The sequence below is a fragment of the Saccharomycodes ludwigii genome, chromosome VII (genome assembly GCF_020623625.1).
Source record: "Saccharomycodes ludwigii strain NBRC 1722 chromosome VII, whole genome shotgun sequence".
NCBI classification, from domain to species: domain Eukaryota; kingdom Fungi; phylum Ascomycota; class Saccharomycetes; order Saccharomycodales; family Saccharomycodaceae; genus Saccharomycodes; species Saccharomycodes ludwigii.
Window position 1 is genome coordinate 571,895 of NC_060206.1, and position 25,748 is coordinate 597,642.

Consider the following 25,748-nt stretch of genomic DNA (forward strand, 5'->3'; position numbering starts at 1 on the left):
AACAATTTACAATTTTCGAATTTTTATTCAATGGACCAAAAGATATTTTATAAAGTTCTCTAAACTACAAGATAACCAAAACAGGACTTGGTACCGTGTTAAAGTGGTATAACATTTTTCAAATGGAAATCTTATTCCCTGGCCAACAAATTAGTCATTATAGTATTAAGGTGGAATTAGATAATAGTTACTCTGTATTAAACACATTTAAATATTTTAAAGAAGGGCAATTGACAGTGACTGGTACTTTCAAGAATAAACGTACAATTATAAGTAGTGCAGAGGGGCAACCATTGATACAAACACCAAAACTTAAAATTAATTATATAAACATGAATTCATATGATAGCAACAACGAAATTGTTTCGAGTTATGAAGATCAGGGGATAATTAGGCTTTTCAAATCAAATGATCAGAATCACTACGAAAGTAAAAGGGGAGAAACAATGAGGAAAATTGTTACTGCTGACAATACTATGTGTTGTTTGTTTTACTACGATTTGGAATTGTCACAAGTTTTGAAAAAAATCAAAGAAGAATTTGCGCGAAAAAGCTCTGGTGGCGATGATTTCTTCTCCAAGTGTTCACATCTGAGGGTATTACAACAGAATAGTTTGGATGGGATTGATTGCTATTATCATATGATGTTAATTAACTTTCATAGATCCGAAGACTGTGTTTTTTTCCAACAAATGTTTAATGGGTTTAAACTAAATTCTACTTATGTCAAAACGGGAGTAATAAATGAAATAATATTCAGTACCACCTTATTTAAGGAAAGACAACTTCCTGCAAATAATGAAAAAAGCATACCCTATTTATTGAGTGATCCGTTTATCACAACAACAACAGCAACAACACATAGCACTGTTAATAATGATGATACTAATGATACCAAAAAGTTTTTAGAGTTACCCATATGTCCAGTCTGCTTAGAACGAATGGATAGTGCCGTTACAGGGCTAATAACAATTCAATGCCAACACACCTTTCACTGTAATTGTTTAGATAGATGTACCAATTCCAAATGCCCAGTTTGTCGTTATAGTTTTAATAATAATGATTTAAGAGCTAAATGTACAGAATGTGATTCTAAAACAAATTTATGGTGCTGTTTAATATGCGGCCACATTGGCTGCAGTAGGTATGTGGGCAAACATGCGATAGATCATTATAAACTAACTGGTCATTGCTTTTCGATTGATATGAGAACTTCGCGTGTATGGGATTATGCAGATGATAAGTACGTGCACCGAATTGTACAAAACCAAGAGGATGGAAAATTGGTTGAAGTCAGTGCGATTTCTGGTGCGGGTGTCAGTGGTGGTAATAATAATAATAATGACGATAGTAATTGTAATATGGATGACAACGGTAGTAATAGTTGTGATATCACTAATAACACACATTATGGCAAGAACAAAAGTGGATCATCGAGCGGGGGAGACATAACGAAATCAAATTCGGATGATTTAGAATACATTCAACTATTATTGTCGCAATTAGAATCGCAGGAAATGTTTTATTCTCGTAAAATTTCAGATATGGAAAGGAAAAACGAAATTGTTTCCAAAAAACTTGAGTCAGTGATGAAACAATCGGAAAAAATAAAAGAGCTTACCGAACAATATGAATTGGAGAAAGCTGCTAGTGAAAACATCAAATTGAAAATGAAGAGTGTGACAGCAACCCTTAGAGATTTGGAATCCAGTAGTAAAAAATCGCAGATAGAAAATGAAGAGTTGAAAAGGACTTTAGCTGATTTAATGTTTCATTTAGAAGCCAAGTCTACGATTGAGGGAGCCGAAAACAATGATGAGATAAAAGAGGGGAGTATCATCATTAAAGAGACACAACCAGTATCTGAACTCTTTTGTAAAAACCAAAAGAAAAAGAAAAAGAAAAGGAAGAAATGAAGAAGCCATGCTTGAATCTGCTGCCAGGAATGCATTTTTTTTTATTCATTCATTTTCAGTCACGTGTGTATCACTTTGAACGGAAACAAACGTTTCTTTTTTTTTTTTTTCTCTTTTTTTAATTTTTCGCCTCCGTTTCGCTTATCTTTCATTTGGAAAAAGAAAAAGAAAAAGAAAAAGAAAAAAAAGGAAAACAGCGAAAGGCCTAAAATTGTTCTATGTTTTTTCTCTTCTTTTAACATTTTCTTACTTCCATTTTATTCAACTTATTACTCGGATTGTCCGTCTATTACTCGAATGAACTCATTCCCACAAAGGAAAGTTTAAATACTTGTAATATCTCTCAATTAATGTAAATTTTTTCCTTTTTTCTTTCCCTTTTTCCTTTTTTCTTTTTAAGAGGAAAGCAAGCTGTAGACTATAGCTCTCTAGCACATTACACACTCAATAAAAAAAAAAACTATTTTTGGTCTCTTTTTGCCCCAAAACAACAACAAATCACATTAAAACTGTAAAACAATTCTATCCTACAAACAAAATCCCGTTAAACAATGGTTGCAACAAATTCTATCAAGTTATTAGCCCCAGACGTTCATAGAGGTTTAGCCGAGTTGGTATCTACCAGGTTGGGTTTAAAATTAACTGATTGTAAGTTTAAAAGAGATGTTACTGGTGAAGTTTTGTTTTCTATTGGAGAATCTGTTAGAGATCAAGACATTTTTATCATCACTCAAATCGGTAGCGGTGTCGTGAATGATCGTGTTATAGAGTTATTGATTATGATCAATGCTTGTAAAACTGCTAGTGCTAGGAGAATAACCTCTGTTATTCCTAATTTTCCATATGCTAGGCAAGATAGGAAGGATAAATCAAGAGCTCCCATTACTGCCAAACTAATGGCTGACATGTTGACTACCGCTGGCTGTGACCATGTAATCACCATGGATTTACATGCTTCTCAGATCCAAGGATTTTTCGATATTCCAGTGGATAACCTGTATGCGGAACCAAGTGTCGTTAAATATATTAAAGAAAACGTTCCATATAAGGATAGTATCATCATATCTCCGGACGCTGGTGGTGCAAAGAGAGCTGCTGGATTGGCCGATCGTTTAGATCTAAATTTTGCATTAATTCACAAGGAAAGAGCTAGAGCCAACGAAGTCAGTCGTATGGTTTTAGTTGGTGATGTTACCGATAAAGTTTGTATCATTGTGGATGATATGGCCGATACATGTGGTACTTTGGCCAAAGCTGCTGAAACTTTGCTGGGTAACGGTGCTAGAGGTGTTATTGCCATTGTTACACATGGTGTTTTGAGTGGTAGAGCCGTTGAAAATATTAATAATTCTAGATTGGATAAAGTTGTTTGTACTAATACAGTTCCATTCGAGGCCAAGATGGCTATTTGTCCAAAATTAGATGTTATTGATATAAGTGCGGTTTTAGCTGAAAGTATTCGTCGTTTGCACAACGGTGAGAGTATTTCATATTTATTTAGAAACGCTCCACTATAATAGGCTTTTATTATTTTTTTTTTGCAAAACTTTAACCTTTTATTATTATTATTGTTGTTATTATTTTATTCTACTTTTTATCTTGTCACTTACTTTTATTATTCCTTATTAAAAATATATTAGTACGTTTATAAACACACACACACATATATATATATATATATATATATACAAATCATCCCAGATTAAACTTATTTGGGTTGAACTCGGTCAAATCTTTTAAAACTTCCCCTTGCTCACCTAAAACTTCACTGGGAGGTGGCAAATGTTCATAGGCCTTGAGATGAGGGACCCAAATAACATATGCACCAAATCTAATACCAGATTGACAGCCCAAAACACCATCTTCGAAAACCAGACAATGATCAGGAGTTATAGTCTTGTTGTACAATTGATTTAATTGATTCAATCCAACTTTCCAAATGTCTGGGTATGGCTTGCCTCTGCCCTTTGGAATTCTTTTATCATCGCCAGTAATAACGACGTCAAACAAATTGAAAATTTCCTTTAAATGACTGGTTTTACCCTCAAATCTACTGACATTGGATGATGTACATAATGCTATTGGCATTTTTTTATCTTTTTTCAAATATAGTAGCAATTCTTTGACACCAGGTAAAAATTGAGCTTGAGTCCATTTGCCTTTTTGGCTTTCTACGTTTAATTTTTCAAATTCCTGTAGAGTATAAGGTAAATCATAATGTTTTATCATTTTTGCAGCTGCTTGGTCACCAGGCAGTCCTTGCAACTGAATTTTAAAATCCCAGGTCATTGGTCCTTTATTTGTTTTTGATAAAATTTCATTGGATACCTCGGTATATATATCCTCGGTATTTATCAGCAAACCATCCATATCAAACAAGCATGCTTCAATTCTATACAATAGAAAAAAAAAAAAAAAAAGAAAAAAATTGATATTTCAAATAAAAGTTAATAATTTAGATCTTTTAAAACACATTTATTGATCATTTGACCATGTTATTTGTTTATTTTATCCGTATACATACTTTTTGTTCATTTTTCCTTTCTTCTTTTGCTGAGGAGGGAATTCTATATATGTATATAGTTATCTTTATTTCAAAAACAGTCGAGGAATTATGTGGATTTCAAAAGTTAATGTGTCCCAAGCTATCTGAACTAATTTCGAATTCAAAAATCAATAATAATAAAAGTTGGTGTAAGATTATACCTTGGTCGTAAAAAAAAAAAAAAAAAAAAAAAAAAAAAAAAAAAATGAAAAGGATATGAAATGAAATAAAAAGAGAACAGTTGTTCGCATAGTTTAGTTGGCTGTGATAATGCGCACAAGAAAACATTCTCAATACGCTTACTGAAATACCTGTTTATAAACGTGATGTTCTATGATATTTTATCACATGAAGTTACCTCATACTAATCACTTACTATTATTTTAGCTCACTTCATGATATTTAGTTGTCATAATATGAAACAAAGTAAACATATATTACAACTAACACTCATAAAAAAACAAGATAGTAATCGAGGTTAGTTATCATGATCGACAAGAATGACTAGTACTACACCACCGATCATGTTAAAGCAGAATCAACAACGCGAATAGTATAAAAGGAAAGAATACCATTCATGATATTCTGCACGATTGATTTACAGTTTTAAATAATCTTTATTGTATGTAAAGAACGAAATAAAACAAAAAATTAATTATCAAAGTTCGAGTCCATAATTACTACGACTAATACTGAACTATGCTTATAGAATTAATTGTTATGAAGTAGAATTGTGTTTATCACGGTCTATACGAGATGCAAGTACTTTCGAGAATACAGAGAGTACTAAACATACGGGGACCGCCGCAAGAAGGAAAATATGCCCGGCGGACAACGACGAAACATTGGAAAAGGTCAACACAAACATAAGGTAAAAGGTGAAAAGAAATCATATATAAAAAGATGATTTATTTAGAGTAGTTGATTATGAAAATGTATAAGCTACAGTTTTATTAGTTAAAAAGTATATAAAAGATCAAGCAACAAACTATTACATCTGTCTTGATATAAATAGTAAAGTATTAAATCTGTTTACTAACCTTGCCCCCTTTAGTATACCCTTTCTGTGACACAACATTAACGAATCTATTGGAGGGTTGGCCGAGTGGTCTAAGGCGGCAGACTTAAGATCTGTTGGACGGTGTCCGCGCGAGTTCGAACCTCGCATCCTTCATACCTTTTTTTTTTTTTTTTTTTTTCAGTGCTTTAACCATAATGTTCCCACCAATTCAATATGTACAGAGGGGTGGGGAGTGAGGGAAAAAAAAAAAAATTAAAAGTAACTTCACCGATAAAAGATATAAAATAGTTGCATATTTCTTTTCCTTTTTTCAAAATAATTATATGTTTATATATAAATCAATCCTAAACATCGTCACATCTTATACATACTATAATGGAGGCAAAGGTGCTCTACACACCGGACATTGCAATTTACGATTCATCCAAGTAATCAAACACTTGGAATGGAAAACATGATCACACGGCGTTATCATGTAATCTTGAATGTCAGTAGTGACATTGGTACTATCTGTCGCAATTGAACCCGATTTACATTTAGAAGTGGATGATAAAGGTGTATTTTCATTTCCATCAGCATCATTATCTTCTCCTCCCTCTTGCTGTTCTCGATTAATCGCTGGGTTATTATCCTCTTGTTCCATCTCAACTGGCATAATTATTGGGTCATCTTCATTCATACAAATTGGGCATTCAAACACTCTGCCATTTTCTTCAAAAACCTGTCTTGATAATTTGTGATGGTAATCATAAAGTTTACCTATATCGAGAATTTTATCCAATTTCTTTACAATAAACTTAGGTATAATAGAATTTCCGCCATATCTCTTTTGAATGTATAATACTATTATTTGAAAAACAACCCAGCCCGTTAATATAAATAAATATTTGTAGTTTGTATGGTGATAAAAAGAGTTTGATGCAACTCCGTATAGGTAATAATATGGTATTAACCTAGCCAAACTAAATCCAACGATAAAATAAAAAAAATTGAAAGGGTACTGATCTGGCGAGCTAACAGAATTGTTTAAAGAAGCAACGACATTATTATTGTTAACACTGGCAACACAATTTTTTAAAATCTGAGGAACCATATAAGAATTAGCAAGAGTAACACCAACATACTCGAAAACTTTCCGTGTGTCATACGACTTGGTAAAGATTGGCAGCATAACCATTAGCAAAATTACAAGCTTAATCAAGCTTCTTTTACGAACACTCAGTTGAGTAGCCTGTTCATCAGGAATAATTAGCGGTGGGTCGGTATCATTGTCATTTGTGGTTTCGACACCGGAACCATTCGAGGTGCCAGAACTCTCTCTTCTTCTTCGCAGCCATCGAGTTATAATTCTCACCCAGCTTATCCGTCTCTCAGTGCTTTGTGACATTATTATGCAGCACATGTACATGTATTCAAAAATAAATGCTAAAACACTGATTAAAAAGGAAATCAAAATGTCAATTGTGAAAAGCGCTTGAGTTATCACAGTGCCTAAAATAAACAAGAATGCAAATGCCCCATCCGTCATGTTTATTATATCGATCATAGTTCTTGAAATTTTGTTTGTTTTGGAAGGCGTGTTGGTGAAAACCATCTGGACCAAGAAAAAATATATTTCCAAAACAAAGGGTATCATGAAAAATATTAAAAGATCATGTCTTGTTTTAATTTGGAAAATTTCCTTTCTTTCGCCCATTAGTTCGCCCAAGTTATAATAATCACCACAGTCCGGGGAATATAGTATACCCTTGGACACGTTTAGCAAGGGTGTTTTTTTAACGTTAATCGGTCTGCCAGTAGGGTTCTGTAGCTCTTTTTCCAATAACTCTGATTTTGCAGAATCGTATCCATCCCATTTTTCAAGTTGAAAAAATCCAACAAATTCGCAAGTTTCCATTGATCTTTTGTACCAGTTTTTAAAATCATTCATTTTAAAACTGGTCAAGTAATCCGTTTCATTCCAATGATACTCAACAAATTTTTTCAACTCATTAAATTCCGTTTCAGAACAGCCCAAGTAGTAGTGTGGTAACACAAAAAGGGGATGAAATTTTGCACTTTGGGTATAAATGAACAATTTGCCATACTTTTTATCATATAATCCTTTAAAAATTAGGGTATCGCGGAAATAGGAATCTAGTCTACAATTTAAATTTAAAAATTTCCAACGATCATTAAACGTGAAAAGCTGGTCAATAGAAAAGGTCAACTTACTTTTATTTGAAACACTGCTCACATTTAATCTTTTTTTTAATTTTTCTTCAAATAATGTAGTGTCATTCATAAAAAAATCACCATAGGGTGGTGTGTCAAGTATCAAAGCCAAATCATCGTTAATAGAACCATCACCAGCGTCTGTATCATCTAAATAATCAAAATTATTTTTAGTGCCTTGAAAATATTTAGGTACTGGCATGTGTATTGTGTTTTGTTCATCATGTGATTCTAAATTTAGACTCCCCCTTAGATACGAACTTATATTCCAAGGATATTCGCCATCACTAGTATCATCCTTATCATCTTGCCATATGCTATTTTTAACTTTGTCTAAAATGTACTGGGGCAATATTTGTGAATCACTGCTAAAAGCTTTCCAGCCAGAAGTGTAATCCTTTCCAGGAAGTGGGAAACCAATAACTTTATCATCTTTATTTTTGTCCCCATTATCAACACTGTTTTTATCATTATGAAAATATGTTTTATAATCTTTGTGATTTAAGGCCATGTCATTGTATGAGTACCTAAACCCAGTAATGTTTCCCACTAGACTATTAAAAGTCATATTATTTTTCATGTACTCAAATTCATAGCCTAATTGATCCCTTATTCTTTTTAGTTGTTTCGATTCATATTGAGACGTTGTACCATCAGGATTTTTCGGCGATGATATTAAGAAGAATATGAAAAAAAGTATGAAAAATAGGGTATTACCATTAATCTCCATTATATTCTTTTTATTCTATATTCTTTTTTTACTAGTATAATAAGTTAGTTCAAAGTAGTCTCCTGGAGGTATTTTTTTTTTTCTTTTTTTGTTTTTTTTGTTTGTTTTTTTATGATGGCTATGTTTTAAAATTGGAATTGTAGTGTGGTTTGTGGTATTGAAAGTTGTTATTGGAGTACTATCAACTCATAATTACTATATCATTTTTGCCTTCCTCGCCTTTACAATTTTTTTCCAAATTTTTTGCTTTTCATTTCTTTCCCCCTTTTTTTTTTTTTTTTTTTCTTTTTTTGTTAGAGAAAAATGGCATAAAAAAAACAAGAGACGAAAAACAAAAAAAAAAAATATGCAATTTTTAATACTTGGTCTGGAAACATCAACACATTAAACTGACTTAGTCAATGAATAAGTTTAAATCAATATAAAAGTTTCTTTTTTTGTTCTTTTTTTTTCTATGTTTAACGTATGTATATATATTACATAGATACTAAAGCCCTTTAGATTATTGTTATTGTTGCAACTAATATTATCAACAGTTATCTAGATATCACATATATATATATATATATATATATAGAACATAATAACAAAATAAAAGGTACGCTTCTCAATGCTCCAAGATTTGTAAATTACCAGTAATAACAACGTTTTCCAAATCACTGCCATTCGGAATATCAATTCTTTGACCCTCGCTACAAACAATGATAACAGTACCTTTCAAAGTAACGTTCTTACCCAAAAATACATTCCCTGTAATGGTCAAATGATCCAACTCCAAAATCTTTGGAATATGGGAAACCCTTTCATTAAAATTATTAACCTTCTTAAAATGAGACCCCAACTTTATCAATGGATTTGGTCCAAATCTGTTTGGATCTAACTTCAATGCACCATGTTCCAAACGGAATAAGTCTGACTTAACCAATAACAAATCAGAACAAGTTTTGACCGGCAAAAACCTAGATCTTGGAACAACAACACCGTGAGCACCGTTGAAAAATCTGATAGCGGCACCACAAGCAGTTTCCAATTGTAAAACATTGATATCATGGCCATCTCTAGTGATAGTTTTGGAGTTAGGAATAATTTCCATTTGCAAAGAACCACCTTCGACTAATCTTTTAATGGCCTTCAAATTGATCCATAAATTGTTAGTGTTAAAATTCTTGAATTTTCTAATATTTTTAAACTCATCCACGTGTTGCTTAGGTACTTGGGCAACTTCTAATAAACGGACCTTCCCGTCGTAATTAATTAAAGTACCACCTTTAACATCGGCTCTGGTCTTATCGGTCAACTCCATAATGTATTCGGCACCAGTTTCCAACATGTGATTTAAAATTTTCAAATCAACAGTAGCACCCAAGTTGTCACCATTAGAAACAAACAAAATTTCCCTCCCCTGGGCAATTAAAGCATCCAATTCACCACTGGAATGTAAACTTTCAAACAAATCACCATGACCTGGTGGGTACCAACAATCTAATGGATCGTCAAATTTTTTAGGAACAGGCAATAGAGAATCTTTGAAAACCCTTGGATATCTAGATTGATTAAAAGATCTGATTCTAATCCTATTGGCAGTATATTTCTTAATTAAATGTTCAGTGTCCTTATCAGTATTAAAAGAATTCATCAACAACAAAGGAACATCACTGTCGTGTTTTCTATTTAGATATTCAATTTGTCTGACAGATAAATCCAAAAATGAGTTGCCATCTCTAACTTCAATAACACTCTTTGGGCCAACACACCCCATAGAAGTACCTAGACCACCATTTAACTTTAAGACAGCCAACTTGTCCAAGTTTTTAGAATGGTCTAAAGCGGCATCTTCGGAAAAACAGCTATATGGAACAACTTCATCTGGATTTGGGGATTTAATTTTGTCCCAGACCAGAGAGCTGTCATCTGACTTTTCAGCCAAGTATCTTCTAAACAAACTGAAAAAAGAATCCAATTCCCTTTCAAAACGAGCACGTGTTTCCTCATCGTTACTCTTGGCTAAAGCTGGATCGTCGGCCAATTTGTTTAAAGCATTTCTCATCTGAGAAGCGGCAACACTATTTGTATTATTTTCAAATGCATAGGTAGAATGAGTTTTGATATGTTTCTTCATATCAGGAATTGGTGTTGTTGATGACATGTTCTTTTTCTTGTTTTTTTTGTTTTTGTTATATGCTTCTTACCTTTGTTTCTTTATGTGTTTTATTATGTTTTAGATCTTGACAAAGTAGATAAAATAATGGAAAGGAGTAAGAATAGAAATACAAAAGAAATAGGAGTTGTTATGAAGAAAGGAAGAAACATTTAAAGAAGAGAAGTTAAAAGAAGAAGAAGAAGAAGAAAAAACCAAGACAGAAAAATAAATCTCACGTTTATGTTTCAAATAACAACAGCGGCAATTTTATGTTTTTAAATACCAAAAAAAAAAAAAAAAAAAAAAAATACAAATACAAAATTACAAAAAGTTTACTCGTGCTCGTCTTTTTCCCCACAAAGAAAAAATATAACCAATTTTAATTTTAATTTTGTTTTTGTTTTTCTAAACAAATAAAAAAAAAAGGTTAATCTTGTACCCTATTTCCCATTTTCCCATTTTCCCATTTTCCCATTTTCCCATTTTCCCATTTTCCCATTTCTCATTTTCCCATTTCTCATTTTCCCATTTCTCATTTTCCCATTTCTCATTTTCCCATTTCCCCGTTGCATTGGCTAGCTGTTCTTCTTCCCCCTGTTCCCACTTTCCCTCAAATCTAGAAAATAAGAACCTTTTTCTGCTCAAAAGGGGGAAAAACGCTCCCTTCCCCCTTAAAAAAATTAAATTAAATTAAATCCAAATTAAAAATACCTATCACAACTCTCGTACAAAGAGATCATTCTCACTTACCCCGTGCTTTTTTTTCTTTTTCTAGAAATCTCTCTTTTATTATAATGGTTTATTTACTATCTAAAATATCATACAATTATATCACACAATCTATTTACACAATCGCGTAACCTCATACACATACACCATCCCCCTTTATAATATACTTAATTAAACCATCCCAATTCGTTATCATCAATCAATTTCAATGCACAATCCCCGTATGGACTATTTAACACCTTATTAAAATCTTCTTCGTTTTTAACTATTTTCTTCAAGTATTTTAATTTTCTCTTGTTAAATGTCCTGCACATATAGCAATTATTATTATTGTTGCCATTGTTATTCTTCTTTCCGCCACTATGTCGATTTTTGCATGTATGACTATAAATTCCTTTGCCAAAGCATATACCAAATATAGTGGACGTAGATGAATCATTACTACCCACGTTGTTACCGGTGATTACTTTTGAGTTGATATTGCTGTTGTTAGTTATAATACTACTACTCCCGCCATCGTTGGAATTACCGTCATTAAAATTTACCGTGTTATTATTATTATTATTATTATTATTATTATTATTATTATTATTATTATTATTATTATTATTATTATTATTATTATTATTATTATTATTATTATTACTATTAATATTACTATTACTATTATTGTTATTATTACTAGTAGTATTGTCACTACCAACGACGGTACCGTAATTAGTCATAGAAGGTGTAGAAGGCTTGGAAAAACTCTTGCTTCCAGAGTTAAGCTTACTACTTGTCATCATACCAGGTGTTAATGAAGAAATATCTTGACTGCTGTTACTGGTAATCCTATTAGTAACCGGCGAATTAGTAGAATAATCTAGCAATCTAAAAGGTTTTATTGTATTAATACAACTAGTAATAGTAACAATGTTTTGTAATGCATTACTTAAATTAACAACCATCTCTTGTACACTTTTTTGTTGTTCCATTATATTATTAGGGTTACTATTAATGTTAGTAGAATTGGAGTACACCAGTGCTGATTCTTTCATTAAATCGCTAATTAATAAGCTAGGTAACTGTCGTATTTGATGGACTAAAAAATAACATTGTTTCAACATAGATATTAAAAATGGATTAATCTTGCCCTTATATAAAGCGACAGAAAATTCGTCGTCACCATTCTCATCTGCTCCTTCTTCTCCTTCTTCTTTTGATTCATTTTTATCGCCTGAAATACCCCTAAAATTATCATCTAATAAAAAATTGGACGAGGCAGAAATATTAACCACAGCATCATTAATATTATTAGTAGTACTAGTGTTATTGTTAATACCGTTATCATTGCCACTGTTGTTATTATTATTACCATTATTATTATTACTATTGTTGTTGTTGTTAGAATCAGAATTCCTGTTTACTGTAGAACCGTTGGCAACACTGGAATTGTAATATTCTCTATCAATGCTATTCGTAATATTAAATTTAATTAATCTTTGTAAAATTCCTAAAATTGTAGAAATTAAATCACAAACAACATTACATAAATTCAACAACTTGTTTAATTTGTCATCGGTAATAGTAATATTATTGATGGTAAATGTACTGCCATTATCAACTAATTCAATAGTATCTTCTCCGCAATTTAAAATCAGGTTTAGTATTAAATCGTTTTTCAATTGTAACATTTTAATAAAAAGCAATGGAGTTGCAGTGCTTCCAACCTTGTATAGTACATTATTTGAATCACTAAGGTTGGAAAGTTCCCTCTTACCCATCAATTCTACAAGTAGTACACTGGATTGAGAACTTAAACTATCCATAAAATACTGTGGCGTACCTCTTAAATTCAGTAGTAATCTATTTATGCATGTATCTCCGATAAAAGAGCCCAACTTTAAAGAGCTTAATATAAATAAAATTTTATTCTTGTCATTGTCAACATCAAACTTTGTAACAATTATATTCCTATCATTGGTTTTGGTACCACTACCCTTATAGTTTTGAAATCCGAAAACATCTATTAACAATTCATCGCTGATTGGAATAGTCAATAGTTTAGGTACACCAAATGAACAACTTTGGAAGTTATCAAATATAATCAATAATATATATAGTCTTTGGAAAATCAAAGTGTTTAGATTATTTTTATCTCGAGCATTGATATTGTTAGTATCGCAGTCGTCGCTATTGCGAGTATCGCCGTCAGCATCGTAATTATCATCGTTAATATAATCTTCATTAAGGATCATTTTATAATTCTTAAATTCATTGAAAACAGTGACACTCATTCCCAACACAAATGAGTTATCATACCCAATATACAGTAAAATCCAATTCAAAATAATAAAAATGCTTAGATAAATAATCTTCAAATTTCCACTGATAAGTCTAGAATTTTCTCTAAATTTGGGATGAACATCAACAACTTTCTGAAATATTTCGTTTAACGTAGTAATAAAACAACTTTTTTCATAGAGAGGATCATTTATTATAACTGACGGACTGCCGCCCATATTAACGCTTCTATGACGATTATTTAAAGAGTTGGTACTATTACCAAAACCTTTATTGCTGTTTGCCACATTGCCATTCTTGCTGATACTGCCTCTGTTACTATTACTACTGCTACTATTACAAGTTATTCTAACCAATATTTCTAAAGAATTCCTAAACCAATGTAACACGTAGTTATTCAATTCATGTATCTGTGAGATGCCACCTTGTGTGTTTAATAACAAGGTTTCATTAGTTAATGTCGTTTTGTTTATTGGGATGATTGGGAAATATTGATGAATGTACTCGTAATAAATGTTAATCAAATCAACTTCATTGATTTTTCCAAACATGTCTTCTATGGATACTGCAGAAGAAATTGAATCGGGTGTGTTATTGCCCTGGTTGCTTATACTGTTTGTCTGACTATTATTGTCACTTTTGGCATTGGCAATGGAAGAGGTGTTATTATTGGTTATAACTTTCTTATTTCTCCTCCTGGTTGGTGTCCTTGCTGTATTGGTGTTATTTTCTGGTTTATTCTTTATCTTTTGATACTGATGAGTATGCTGGTTGTAGTTCTGTGGCTGTTGTTGTTGTTGCTGTTGCTGTTGCTGTTGCTGTTGCTGTTGCTGTTGTTGCCTTTGTAATTCAAAGGCTTGAAACATATAAGAAGCTTGTTGTTGCGGCGTAATAAAATTGCTAAAACTAGCTTCCCTAGTATTATTAACAGTGCTAATGTTTGTGGCATTGTTGTTATTTTTCATACTCATATCAATCCCAGCGCTATTAATATTATTATTGTTATTAATGTTGCTCATTGTTGTTGGAGACATGGCTTCACTTATAAAACTGTTTTTTCTTGATGTTTGGAAAGGTTCTTTTAATAAAGGAGATTGTACCCTACTTTGACCCTCTAATAAACTGTTGTTATTATTGGTAGCAACAGTATTGGTATTAATGTCGTTACTAGTATTATTATTGTTTATCTTACTATTAACAATGCCATTTAAAATGACTCCAGTAGAGACAGGTATCCCGGTACCGACATTACTATTAGGCTGATCATTAGGAAACGGTAAATACACTTGACTGCCACGTTGGTTAATGTTGCCAATATTACTGGTCTTGAAGAAGTTTGAGCTTAGGGAAGAGGTATTTGATATCGTAGGTTGTAATAAATTAGTGTTGTTATTATTATTGTTTATGTTACCGTTATTACTCACTATTACACTTCCAGTTGTACTATTGGTTCTATAATGACCCTGAATATTATTGTTATTATTCCCCACACTATTTATAGTCGCACTGAGCATATTATTACTGCTGCCGGCAGTATTTAGGTTAGTACTATTAAATGGATTATTTACAGAAAATTCGCTACTCATTGAATCTAATGAACTCCGCCTTTGTTGGTATTCGTGATAAGGAACTTTCCAAAACGGTTGCTGTGCTGTAACGTTATTTATAGACCCATTTTGGGTGGGTGATTGAATAAATAAGTTGTTGTTGTTGTTGTTATTCGTTGAGACGTTATTCGCTACTGATTGGTTAATATTTTTATTGCCCTTATTATTATTGTTGTTATTATTATTATTACTTGGTGTATTTATTAAATTTGGAGTAGCATTGCCTGTTGGAAAATATTGTGTTAAAGGCGGTAATGAAACATTATTAGTAGTATTAGTAGCGGTAGTAGTGTTACCAGTATTAACAGCACTAGTAGCGGTAGTAGTTGTTGCCATATTATTCCATGGTACTTTGTTGTTATTGTTAAAGACAGAAGAAGACTGTGCCCCAAGTAGAGCTCCGCTAGTCCCTATACTTAAATTCCGTGTTATCATATTGCTAGATGGCGAAGTCAACATGGCAGCATTACTTGTAGCATTATTTGCACTTATGCTACTAGAGATACTTAACTTGTTGCTCCTTTGTTGCTGTTGTTGTTGTTGTTGTTGTTGTTGTTGTTGTTGTTGACTTATATTTCTGTTCATGTTACCAGAAGAAGGAGTAGAGGAATGATTACTGTTACCACTTTTTTTATTAATTGCATCCTCTTCTATATATTCACCTCCTTCATTAGTTTTTTTTCTCTTTTTTTCATTAACATACCCCTTTGAAGGACCTCTTTTCAATGGAATCCTGTCAAAGGTACATTTGACTTCACCAGATTTAAGACAGCCGGCACATAACTGGCCTTGTTCAGTACGTTCACATTTAATTTTTTTTTTCCTACATTGATCACATGCTCTCGAAACTTTGCTCCTTTTCTTGATTGTTTTATTACTTGTATTGATCGCAGGTGCTGCTGTAACGTTATTGCTACTATTAGTGGTATCAGAAGTGGTCATGGGTGTTGGAGTTTTTAAATCACTTAATATATTATTATTATTATTGTTGAATTGATTATTGTTCAAAATGGGTTCTTTCTTCATAATTTTTGGATGCTGCACGTCATATATCTTTTAGTATTCACAAATACACAGAATGGAATAAAAAATAAAAAATAAAAAATAAAAATAAAAATTGCGTATTTGCTTATGATGCTAAAATATTGATTTCAGTATAAAAATCAAACCCAATGGTAAGTTTAATTTTCCTCACTCTTGTTTTCCTTTTCTATGCTATATTTTATTTAAGCCTTTATCTTTGGTATTCCATTTATATATATATATAGTTGTGTCTTTAAAATTAGAGTGATTATTGGTTAGAAATCTTGTACAAAAGAGAGTTTTTATTATAAGAATAATAGCAAAAAAGGAAGAAAGGGAAAAGGAAATGAGACTTATTAAATTTGTTTGTATCAAAAAAAAGAAAGAGGAAAAAAATAAAAAAAAAATAATTTGGTTTTTGGGGCCCCCTCGCCCCCTCCTGCTCAGCAATTCCCCGCAGCGTTCTTTTTCTTTTTTTCTCTCTCTTTTTTTATGCGGGCTGGCTGACTGGCTTGATGGAGGAGGCTGTCCTTGAAAGATGATGTATAATAATAACACATTCAGCATTTATTACAGAATTTTATTTTTTATATGGCAATTAATTAAAAACTTGTAAAAATAACCCATTTTTTGTCATTGTTTTTTTCTTCCAATAACAATAATACTGGAAAAAAATCGTACGACATTTTTTTTTTCCCTTTTTTTTTAATTTTAATTTATTTATTTACTTACTTATTTATTTTTCTTGGGCTTTTGAATTAGATCTACACATTTTCCATTAAAGAAACCGTTATTAAATGGCTGTTCATCTTTTTTTTTTGTTTCATACTTTCGTGTTGAGAAAATGCTAAAATAAAAGTACAATTCAGCAAGTATTTAATATGGCCGAGAATCAACAACTGGGACGTACGGTCCATTGCCTCCGGATTCTTAATTGAAATTATCATCCAGGAAAAAGAAGAAAAAAAAGAAAAAAAAAAGTTTCACCGATTATTTCAGAAAGGCTCTTTTAATCCTGTTAGATCCTTCCTGTCATATACAATTATTTGGTGCATCATTTTCTCAACCTCTTTTTTTTTTTCAGTTTGTTTTTGAAATTCCCGGATAAAAAAAAAATTGTGTTCATGTAGTTAAATTTTTGATTGTAATTGATAATGTTTAATTTAGTTTAATTTAATTTAGTTTAATTTAATTTAATTTAGTTTATTTTATTTTATTTTAAATCCCTAAAAAATAAATCCGTGATGCCGCTATAAGAGGGAAGCAAAAGAGTGGGGTGGTTAATCCCGGGGCTGTTACATATAAATAAACTTGTTCAGTTTACCCCTTTTTTCATCTTGTAATTTGTTTTTTTCGGATTTTAAACCTTTTTTTTTTTTTTAAAGCAGAAAATCACGTAAATATATTAAAAAAAAGCGGGGGGTGTTCCGCTAATTCTAAGCAAACAAAACAAATAGACACATAAATTAAAAATATGGGGGAAAAAAAAAAAATGTTGAAAGGAAACTGAAAAAAATAAAATTTAGCGCCGCCTGGTTTCGATCCAGGGACATCAGGGTTATGAGCCCTGCGCGCTTCCACTGCGCCACGGCGCTCAACTTCATGTCTTATTACAAGATATCCTTCATTATTACTTGCAGTAATTACTTATTAATCATTCGGTAACTTTTTTTTTTTTGTCTTATTTCGGTTTTTGTATAAATGATTTATATAATAATAATAATAATAATAATAATAAGAAAGACTATTTAAACTATAAATTAATCATGAAGAATATGCAGAAAGATATTCTTTTATACTTTTCTTAATTGTTTCAGATCTTATTCTTATTTCCTTATCTCATTGTTGATTCTACATGAACTTGGTTATTAATTTGTTATTAATCGCGCTTATCAATCGTGGTACCTAATTACGATAACTAATTGTGATATGTGTTCATCAATATTTCATATTATGACATGTTCATCTTGTAGACCATCACTATATATCATAATAATATAAATACATGTGTGTGTCATAAGTATTTAACTAACTTTACTATGTGTCTGTTTTATACGAACTACTAAATTGTTAAAAGTAAGAAATAAAATAGCTTTCAAGAAGAAGAAGAAAAGGAAGAGCGAAAAGTACAGAGTTATAGCCCAAGGCATTACAGCTTATTGATAATATAATTATGTGCAACTTATTTTATAATCACTTTATATTATTATAAATATGTCAATTAGAAAAAAAATCACAAGGGGAATAAGTAAATATTTATTACCGGAAACGCTATGTTTCTTTCAACATAAATTTACAACGTAATAAACATATCCTCCTGGATGCATTGCTTACTAGGATGCACATTTATCCCCTACCATCACCTCTCCTTATCTATTTTTCTTTTTTTTTTTTTTTTTTTTTTTTTTTTTTTCCCTAATTCAAGCTTACATGAATTGTGTATTATAATGTATAAAACCATCAAAAAATATTCATAGGGTAGCAAGAAAAAAGGCATTTAAGTTGACAATAATAATGTAAATAAATAAATAAATAGAATTCGGCTTTTACTATCTACTTGAGATAATTAATCTTAGTACCACAATAATTAACTAAATGGCACGCTTGTTAAGATAAATTATCCTGTTTTAAAAGTATTCTGAGAATATCAATTAGTTATACAGTCGCAAATAACGTGTTTCAAACGAGTTAGTACAAGCATCAGTTCCCCTGTTTTTGCAACTTGGAAGCATGTTGAAATAGTTTCAATGACTTATGCTGAACCTGATCAGTACTTTCTTTTAAATAATCACGTTCGATAGATAATAGTTTCTTAATATCATTTTTCTCATTTGCCAACTTATATTCATCAATCAATTTTCTTAATTTTTGCAACTCCATTAAAATTTTTTTATATTGATCACCGCTGTCAACTTTAACTAAGCTTGACCTATATTTCTCGAAAGATGCCTCAGTATCACTAATCATAATATCAGCCTTTGTTAAAATTTCAACATTAGTCTTTATTATTGAATCCTGCTCCCTCTTTTCATTTGCCTCTTGAATCATCTTGCTAACTTCTTCTTCGGTTAAACCAGAATTAGCAATTACAGTTATGCTCTTAGTCTTGCCAGAACTCTTCTCTGACGCACTAACATTAATGATACCATCCGCATCAATATCAAATGTGACATGTATTTGCGGTACACCTTTAGGCAATGCTGGAATACCACTTAGTTTTAAGTCTCCAATTAGCTTGTTATCTTTAACCATCCCACGTTCGCCTTGAAATACCCTAATATCAACCCCAGTCTGACCATCCACTCCAGTGCTAAAAATTTCGGTCTTCTTTATTGGAACAGTAGTATTGCGTGGGATTAACGGAGAAAAAACACCACCATACGTCTCGATACCTAACGTTAATGGAGTAACGTCTAATAACAAGACATTTTGGATCTCTCCAGACAATACACCGCCTTGTATTGCTGCACCAAGAGCAACTGTTTCATCTGGGTTAACAGATGTATTTAGCTTAACTGTTTCCGGAAATAGCTTGCCCACCTCTTTTCTGATACGTGGCATTCTTGTCATGCCCCCAACAAATATAACTTGATCAACATCTTCAGGTTCCAGATCGGCATCCTTTAAACATTTCTTAACGAGTTGTAACGTTTTTTTAATCAAATGTAAAGTCATTATGTCTAGTTCCTCCTCTGTAATCTTTAGCTTTAAATGTTTATTATTTACTGCAAATGGAATATCTATTGTGGTTTCAGTGACATGGCTTAACGCAATTTTAGCTTGCTCGCAGCCATCTTTAATTCTTTGCATTAGTTCTTTATTCTCTCTTAATTCCTCCATGCTCAACTTACCATTGAAACTCCCCTCCAAAAACTTTTCAAGTGCATAATCAATTAAAATATTATCAAAATCTTCGCCTCCTAAATGTGTGTCTCCATTAGTGGCCCGTACCTCAAAAACGCCATTTTCAATGTCTAAAATAGAAATATCAAAAGTTCCCCCACCCAAGTCGTAAACTGCAATGATACCGTTTTCTTTGTTATTCAGCCCGAAAGCCAAAGCGGCGGCCGTGGGCTCATTGACAACCCTTAATACCTTAAGTCCAGCTAATACGCCGGCTTGCTTTGTGGCTTGTCTTTGTGAATCATTAAAATATGCAGGAACCGTAATAACCGCTTTATTGATGTTTTCATTTAAATATTTTGAACTGCAATCCTTTAAATACTTTAAAATTTCCGCACCAACCTGAAAAGGAGTGATTTTCTCACCATTGCTTAATACCAAATCAATATCTTGATCATTTGTTTCATGAACAGTGTCGCTGGTAGCGGTAGTTTTATATTGTAAATTAGATAGTTCAGTTGATGGAATGTCTTGTGTTTTCTTACCGATTAATCGTTTAGTAGCGTAAAATGTGTTTTTAGAATTAACTAATTGTTGTCTTTTAGCCAATTCACCAACTAAAACTTTGTTGAAGTCATTATTATTATTATTATTACTAATCGTATATCCAACAATTGATGGAGTTGTTCTACCACCAATGTCATTTTCTATTATTTGGGGGCATGTATTACCATTGGGAATATAGGCAACTGCACTGTTTGTGGTGCCTAAATCAACTCCAATAACTCTGGTACTGGAATTACTGGCGGTGTTAATATTTCTTTTGACGATATGCCATGAATTGTATTGATTGATCAATCTTTTCATTATGGTGGATGAGTAGTTTCTTTTAATAATGTTGGAACGTAGCATCATGCACTCAACCAAAAAAAAAAAAAAAAAGAAAAAAGGAAAAAAAGAAAGTCTAGTATATAAACGATTGTATTTCGTTATAGATTGTTTTTAATTAACTGATTTTATATGACAATTAATGAGAATGGAAAAGAACAAAAAGGATAAGCATAATAAAAGAATAGTTACAAGTAATTAAAAAAAAAAAAAAAAAAAAAAAGGGATGGCAATGTAAAAATACAGCGGGAATGGGAAATTTTCATATAAGCATATGCGTATTTTGTCCGTAGCAATTTTCCTTTTATATCCGAAAAAGGTCACGTTTTTTTTTTTCTTTTTTTTTTTTTTTTTCTTTTTTTTTTTTTTTAAATTTGTACAGGCAAAAATATGAGAATTACCAATGGCATCAATAAGAAGTTTCTCCTCTTCGTAATATTCGATAATTTATTTAAATCAGATACAAAACAGTAACTTTTGACTCTACACCAAGCTTTCATTCTGCTCTCTTCTTTTTTTATCCCCCTCATCCTATTACAACCTTTTTTCAAATAAAATTTTATAAACAAAAAAAAATTTTTTTTTTTTTAAAACTAAACAAACTAAAAATTATACAAGTTAATAACGAAAGAAAATAGATGAGAGCATGTTTCAATTTAGAAGATCTTTGACATCGAATTCTTCCTCTTCCTCTCCTTCAAATTATCATATAGGAAAAGCTAACAACAGTAATGGAGATACCAAAAAAAGTAATAGTTTAGCGTCACACAAGCCAATATTGTTTGATATTAAATTGGCTAGTCCCTACAAAAACATGGTTCTAATACTAGAAGATGGCTTGGAATCCACAATGTGTAACATAAACGGACACTTGGTGCTTTCTTTGCCCTCAAATTTGACAGTTAAAAAAATTAACTTGAAATTATTGGGAAATTTCAAGCTGGACTTTATCCAAACCGGTAAGAAGAATGGGGTAGTTACTAATATAATTAAGGAAAACAGACCAATTTTCCAAATATCTTGGGATAATTTGCTATGTGCTTCAAATGGGAAATGCATTATTGAAGGCGAAGATAAAATTATAGGCGTAGACGTTCAGCAAAGAGTAGATGCTAATCCCAGTACTAATAGTATAGTCAAAAAGTCATTATCCACTCCAGTGCTGGGCAAATTAAGCGTTGGGAAATCTAAAAAGTCTTCTGGAAATAGTAGTTTTTATCCAGTTGCCAGTGATTTGACCAAAGATAACTTTTTGATTGATTTACAGCCATCCTACGGAACACCGCTATGCAATGGTAATGTTACATCAGCGTTTAACAGGACTTTCAATTTGAACAAAGGGAACTATGAATTGCCATTCACCATGGAGATTCCATCTGATTTGATTCCTTGCACAGTAGAAGGATTGCAGGCTGCAAGTGTTTTGTATAAAATGATTGCAGTTATAGATACTGTGGATTATGGGAAAATATATAAAATAAAATATATTAGGATTTTTAAAAGTTTGAAACCCAACAATTTTTCGATACAGGAGGAAATGTATGTGGGTAAGAATTGGCCTGAAAAATTACAATATGAAATATCTATTCCCAGCAAGGCTATACCCATTGGTGGTAAGACTCCAATATCCATAACTTTGCACCCATTTCAAAAAAATTACAAGTTGCTCAAAATAGAAGCAACATTAATACAATACTATGCAATTAAAGATCAGTCAGGCAGTATCTTTGAGAATAGTAGTAACGTCTTACATTTAGTCATGAATAAATTTGGAAAAAGCGCTGAACGTGGGTTAAATGAGGACAATGAATTGATTGATGAAGTCAAGATAAACTCATTGATTACAATACCGAATAATTTAAGAAACATTACGCAGGACTGTAATATAAATAAGAATGGGTTAATTAGGGTGCGTCACAAGTTTAGGATAAGGATTCATCTAGGGAGCCCTGCAGCTAAAACTACTTCGTCTTCAGGCTCAGATTCTAGTAATGATAATTCCAATGCCAAAAAGACAGAGATTACAGCCAACATACCGGTTATATTATTTATTTCGCCGCACACTTTTACCCTAGCAAGAAAGGTTATTTTGGATAACCAAGGAAATATTCATTTTAGACATGGCGATAGTGTGTCGTATTTCAAATCATTGGGACCATCTATCATTAACAATCGTAGCTCGGGGAATGACTCTTATAACACTAATAATACAATTACATTAGCGGATGGTAGTTATCAGGTTAAATATTTTCCGGACGAAGAGTTACAGGCACCACCCACATACAATGAAAGAATACACGATATTATTTTTTTTAATCAGAATGGTTTAATGGGTGGTAATACTGGTACTGGATTATGCAATAACTCGGGAGTTACAGTTCCATGTAAGACTCCAGCGTCTGATAATGGTGATTCTGTTAATAACAGAGAATCTTTGTTGCTCAACCAAGATTATTTTAATTTTCCTCATGGCGACAGTAGTGATAACAACACTTTGCCTAATACGCCCAATTCTTACGATACTGATAATATATCAATGAGACATGGTCGGGACAGAAATATTACTATGGAAGAATTAAATAGACTGCCAACTTATGAAGAAACCATGGACAATGATGAGGATGATCCTGGCATGGACAGCGATTGCATCACACCTCTATCAGTTAATGAGTTATCACCGGGTTACACCCAGATTTGTAGACGTTAGTAGTTAGAACACTTTATAAATTTATGTTTGTTGTAATAATTTAAAAAGAGTTTTTTTTTTTTTTTTTGTGACGTGGAATCGTATATTAAAGGTAACCCGATAGTTTTAGATTATTCTTTTCTTGGTATCAAGTTAAAAAAAGAAAAAGGGTATTTTTGAAATAGGTGTGGGTACAAGGTTTGATTTATAGGGAGATATTCAATTCAATTTTTTTTTTTTTTTCTCCTTTTCTTTTTTTTTTTTTAAATGTAGATATGCCCTTGTGCCTAATTTTTACAAAATGGGGACTGGCATAATTTACTACTTTTTACTTTTAACATTGGATTGTTTAACTGCAAACAAATTCTATTAGATTAAATTAAAAAATTAAAATTAAAATTAACTAATTGGTATTAACAATAAATACTTTCTTCTACTACAAGAATATTAATAACGGATGGTGTACTTTTTAGTGGAAGATGAACTAGTTTAATAGTTTATATTATTATTATTTCTCCCTAATAAAAGAATCTAAATACATAGCAATAAATTGATTATCTCAAATGTTTACCTTTTTGATAAAGCAAGGTGCATTGTCCATAATTTGAAGACAGGACTGTTTTTATCTTTTTATTTTATTTTTTGTGGCATCTGTATTTTAATTGAATTTTAATCGTTAATTGGACAAAAAAATATAATAACATTTTGTCCTAATATTTGTGACACAATGCTGTAAAATGTATATATAATTCAAATAAATATATGCATATATTCATAAAAGCGCTTTGTTTATTCGTTTATTTTTCTCGTATTTTTTTTTTTTCCTATTTTTTATATTTAGTAGCTGATATTCAAACTTTCCCCTTCTCGTTATTTACAAGCACTTTAACTTTGTATGATACGTAACAGCTTCCTTTTTTTTGTTTTTCTTGTTTCTTTTGGAAAAAAAAAAAAAAAAAAAAAAAAAAAAAAAAAAGAAAAAAAAGACATCATTTTTTATAATTTAATCGAAATTACGTATAAGTCATATCAAAGTACATCATCCAAATACGTATATAATACGTACTTTACGTGATAATATGATTTTCCGGCCATTATTTTGAACGTATAAAAAAAAAAACATCAGAGTAAATGGCTTTGCTTTCATGTTTATGACAACAACCAAAAATAGAAGAAAAATAAACAATTATACTGTAAAATTCCTTCAGTAAAACAGAATCTATACATCCCGAAATCAGTTCATTACATAATGCGCTTTGGTAATACAGAAAATGGACGAATGTAGTGTGTGGCAGAGATTAAAAAAAAAAAAAAAAAAAAGAAAATAAAGATCTTATTTGAAGAAAGGAAGAAATAGAAACTAAAATAAAACAAAGTAACAGGGAAATGAGGGTACCATAAGGCAAAAGTTAAAATGTATACGCAATAGGGCTAAAAGTTTTTGTTTTTGTTTTTTTTTTTCTTTCTTTTTCTTAAATACCATTTATAATATGCTATACCATTAATGATATATTTTAATATTGGTAAAAACAACTATATATATGTTTATAAATGCTATGTTATATTATGCTACATCATAATATATGTTTTTTACGGAGAGGAAAGAAACGAAAAGGAGAAAAAATTATAAAAAATATAAAAAAAAAATAAAAAAAAAATAAAAAAAAATTAAAAAAAATAAATAAATAAAAAGGTTGTCCTTTTCTTAAAGACAAACGAATAAGGATAATATTATTCCTCATTATGAACATATATATACATATTCAAAGTATACATTGGTGGTAGTAATACTCTTCTTTGGTTGTTATAGAAAAAGGTGAGTATTTTAGCAAATATGCTCAACTCTAAATGGGGTTGGGGGTTGGGGGTTGGTTCGAAGGGAATGGGAAACAATCACGAGATCATTAATTATTGATATTTATCCATTTACTTGTAGTATAAAATTGCAATAATTTTTTTTTCGGATTTATTATTACGAAGCCCTTTCTCCCCATTTTGCCCTATCCGCCTATGCAAATCAACGGCTTATAGTAAATGAAGCATACTTTCGGATTAACTTACAAGATTGTTTTATAGACAAAGTAAATAGATCCTTCAAATACTCATTTATCTCGTAGCAG

At 31.4% G+C, this 25,748-nt stretch overlaps 8 protein-coding genes and 2 non-coding genes across 10 annotated transcripts; 4 read left to right on the top strand and 6 right to left on the bottom strand.

Annotated features, from left to right (window-relative positions):
* Window positions 1-122: 122 nt before the first annotated feature.
* On the top strand, window positions 123-1,916 carry ETP1 (Etp1p; the record flags this gene model as incomplete). Its single annotated transcript, XM_046081178.1, has 1 exon — window positions 123-1,916. The coding sequence occupies one exon, from the start codon at window positions 123-125 to the stop codon at window positions 1,914-1,916; it is 1,794 nt and encodes a 597-aa protein (XP_045932833.1).
* Window positions 1,917-2,467: 551 nt separating this feature from the next.
* PRS3 (ribose phosphate diphosphokinase subunit PRS3) lies at window positions 2,468-3,433 on the top strand (the record flags this gene model as incomplete). Its single annotated transcript, XM_046081179.1, has 1 exon — window positions 2,468-3,433. The coding sequence occupies one exon, from the start codon at window positions 2,468-2,470 to the stop codon at window positions 3,431-3,433; it is 966 nt and encodes a 321-aa protein (XP_045932834.1).
* A 175-nt stretch (window positions 3,434-3,608) lies between these two features.
* Window positions 3,609-4,451, bottom strand: SCDLUD_005244 (haloacid dehalogenase superfamily protein; the record flags this gene model as incomplete). Its single annotated transcript, XM_046081180.1, has 2 exons — window positions 3,609-4,308; window positions 4,441-4,451. 2 exons carry the CDS (start codon window positions 4,449-4,451, stop codon window positions 3,609-3,611), a joined length of 711 nt encoding a protein of 236 aa, XP_045932835.1.
* Window positions 4,452-5,552: 1,101 nt separating this feature from the next.
* Window positions 5,553-5,635, top strand: SCDLUD_005245. The gene has a single exon. It is a non-coding gene; the product is annotated as a tRNA-Leu (tRNA).
* A 217-nt stretch (window positions 5,636-5,852) lies between these two features.
* TUL1 (ubiquitin-protein ligase TUL1) lies at window positions 5,853-8,426 on the bottom strand (the record flags this gene model as incomplete). The annotated part of the gene is made up of 1 exon (XM_046081181.1): window positions 5,853-8,426. One exon carries the CDS (start codon window positions 8,424-8,426, stop codon window positions 5,853-5,855), a length of 2,574 nt encoding a protein of 857 aa, XP_045932836.1.
* Window positions 8,427-9,033: 607 nt separating this feature from the next.
* On the bottom strand, window positions 9,034-10,572 carry SCDLUD_005247 (UTP glucose-1-phosphate uridylyltransferase; the record flags this gene model as incomplete). The annotated part of the gene is made up of 1 exon (XM_046081182.1): window positions 9,034-10,572. The coding sequence occupies one exon, from the start codon at window positions 10,570-10,572 to the stop codon at window positions 9,034-9,036; it is 1,539 nt and encodes a 512-aa protein (XP_045932837.1).
* An 890-nt stretch (window positions 10,573-11,462) lies between these two features.
* Window positions 11,463-16,214, bottom strand: RGT1 (Rgt1p; the record flags this gene model as incomplete). Its single annotated transcript, XM_046081183.1, has 1 exon — window positions 11,463-16,214. The coding sequence occupies one exon, from the start codon at window positions 16,212-16,214 to the stop codon at window positions 11,463-11,465; it is 4,752 nt and encodes a 1,583-aa protein (XP_045932838.1).
* Window positions 16,215-17,734: 1,520 nt separating this feature from the next.
* On the bottom strand, window positions 17,735-17,806 carry SCDLUD_005249. The gene has a single exon. It is a non-coding gene; the product is annotated as a tRNA-Met (tRNA).
* A 1,105-nt stretch (window positions 17,807-18,911) lies between these two features.
* On the bottom strand, window positions 18,912-20,921 carry SSQ1 (Hsp70 family ATPase SSQ1; the record flags this gene model as incomplete). Its single annotated transcript, XM_046081184.1, has 1 exon — window positions 18,912-20,921. The coding sequence occupies one exon, from the start codon at window positions 20,919-20,921 to the stop codon at window positions 18,912-18,914; it is 2,010 nt and encodes a 669-aa protein (XP_045932839.1).
* Window positions 20,922-21,588: 667 nt separating this feature from the next.
* ART5 (Art5p) lies at window positions 21,589-23,649 on the top strand (the record flags this gene model as incomplete). Its single annotated transcript, XM_046081185.1, has 1 exon — window positions 21,589-23,649. One exon carries the CDS (start codon window positions 21,589-21,591, stop codon window positions 23,647-23,649), a length of 2,061 nt encoding a protein of 686 aa, XP_045932840.1.
* Window positions 23,650-25,748: the final 2,099 nt, after the last annotated feature.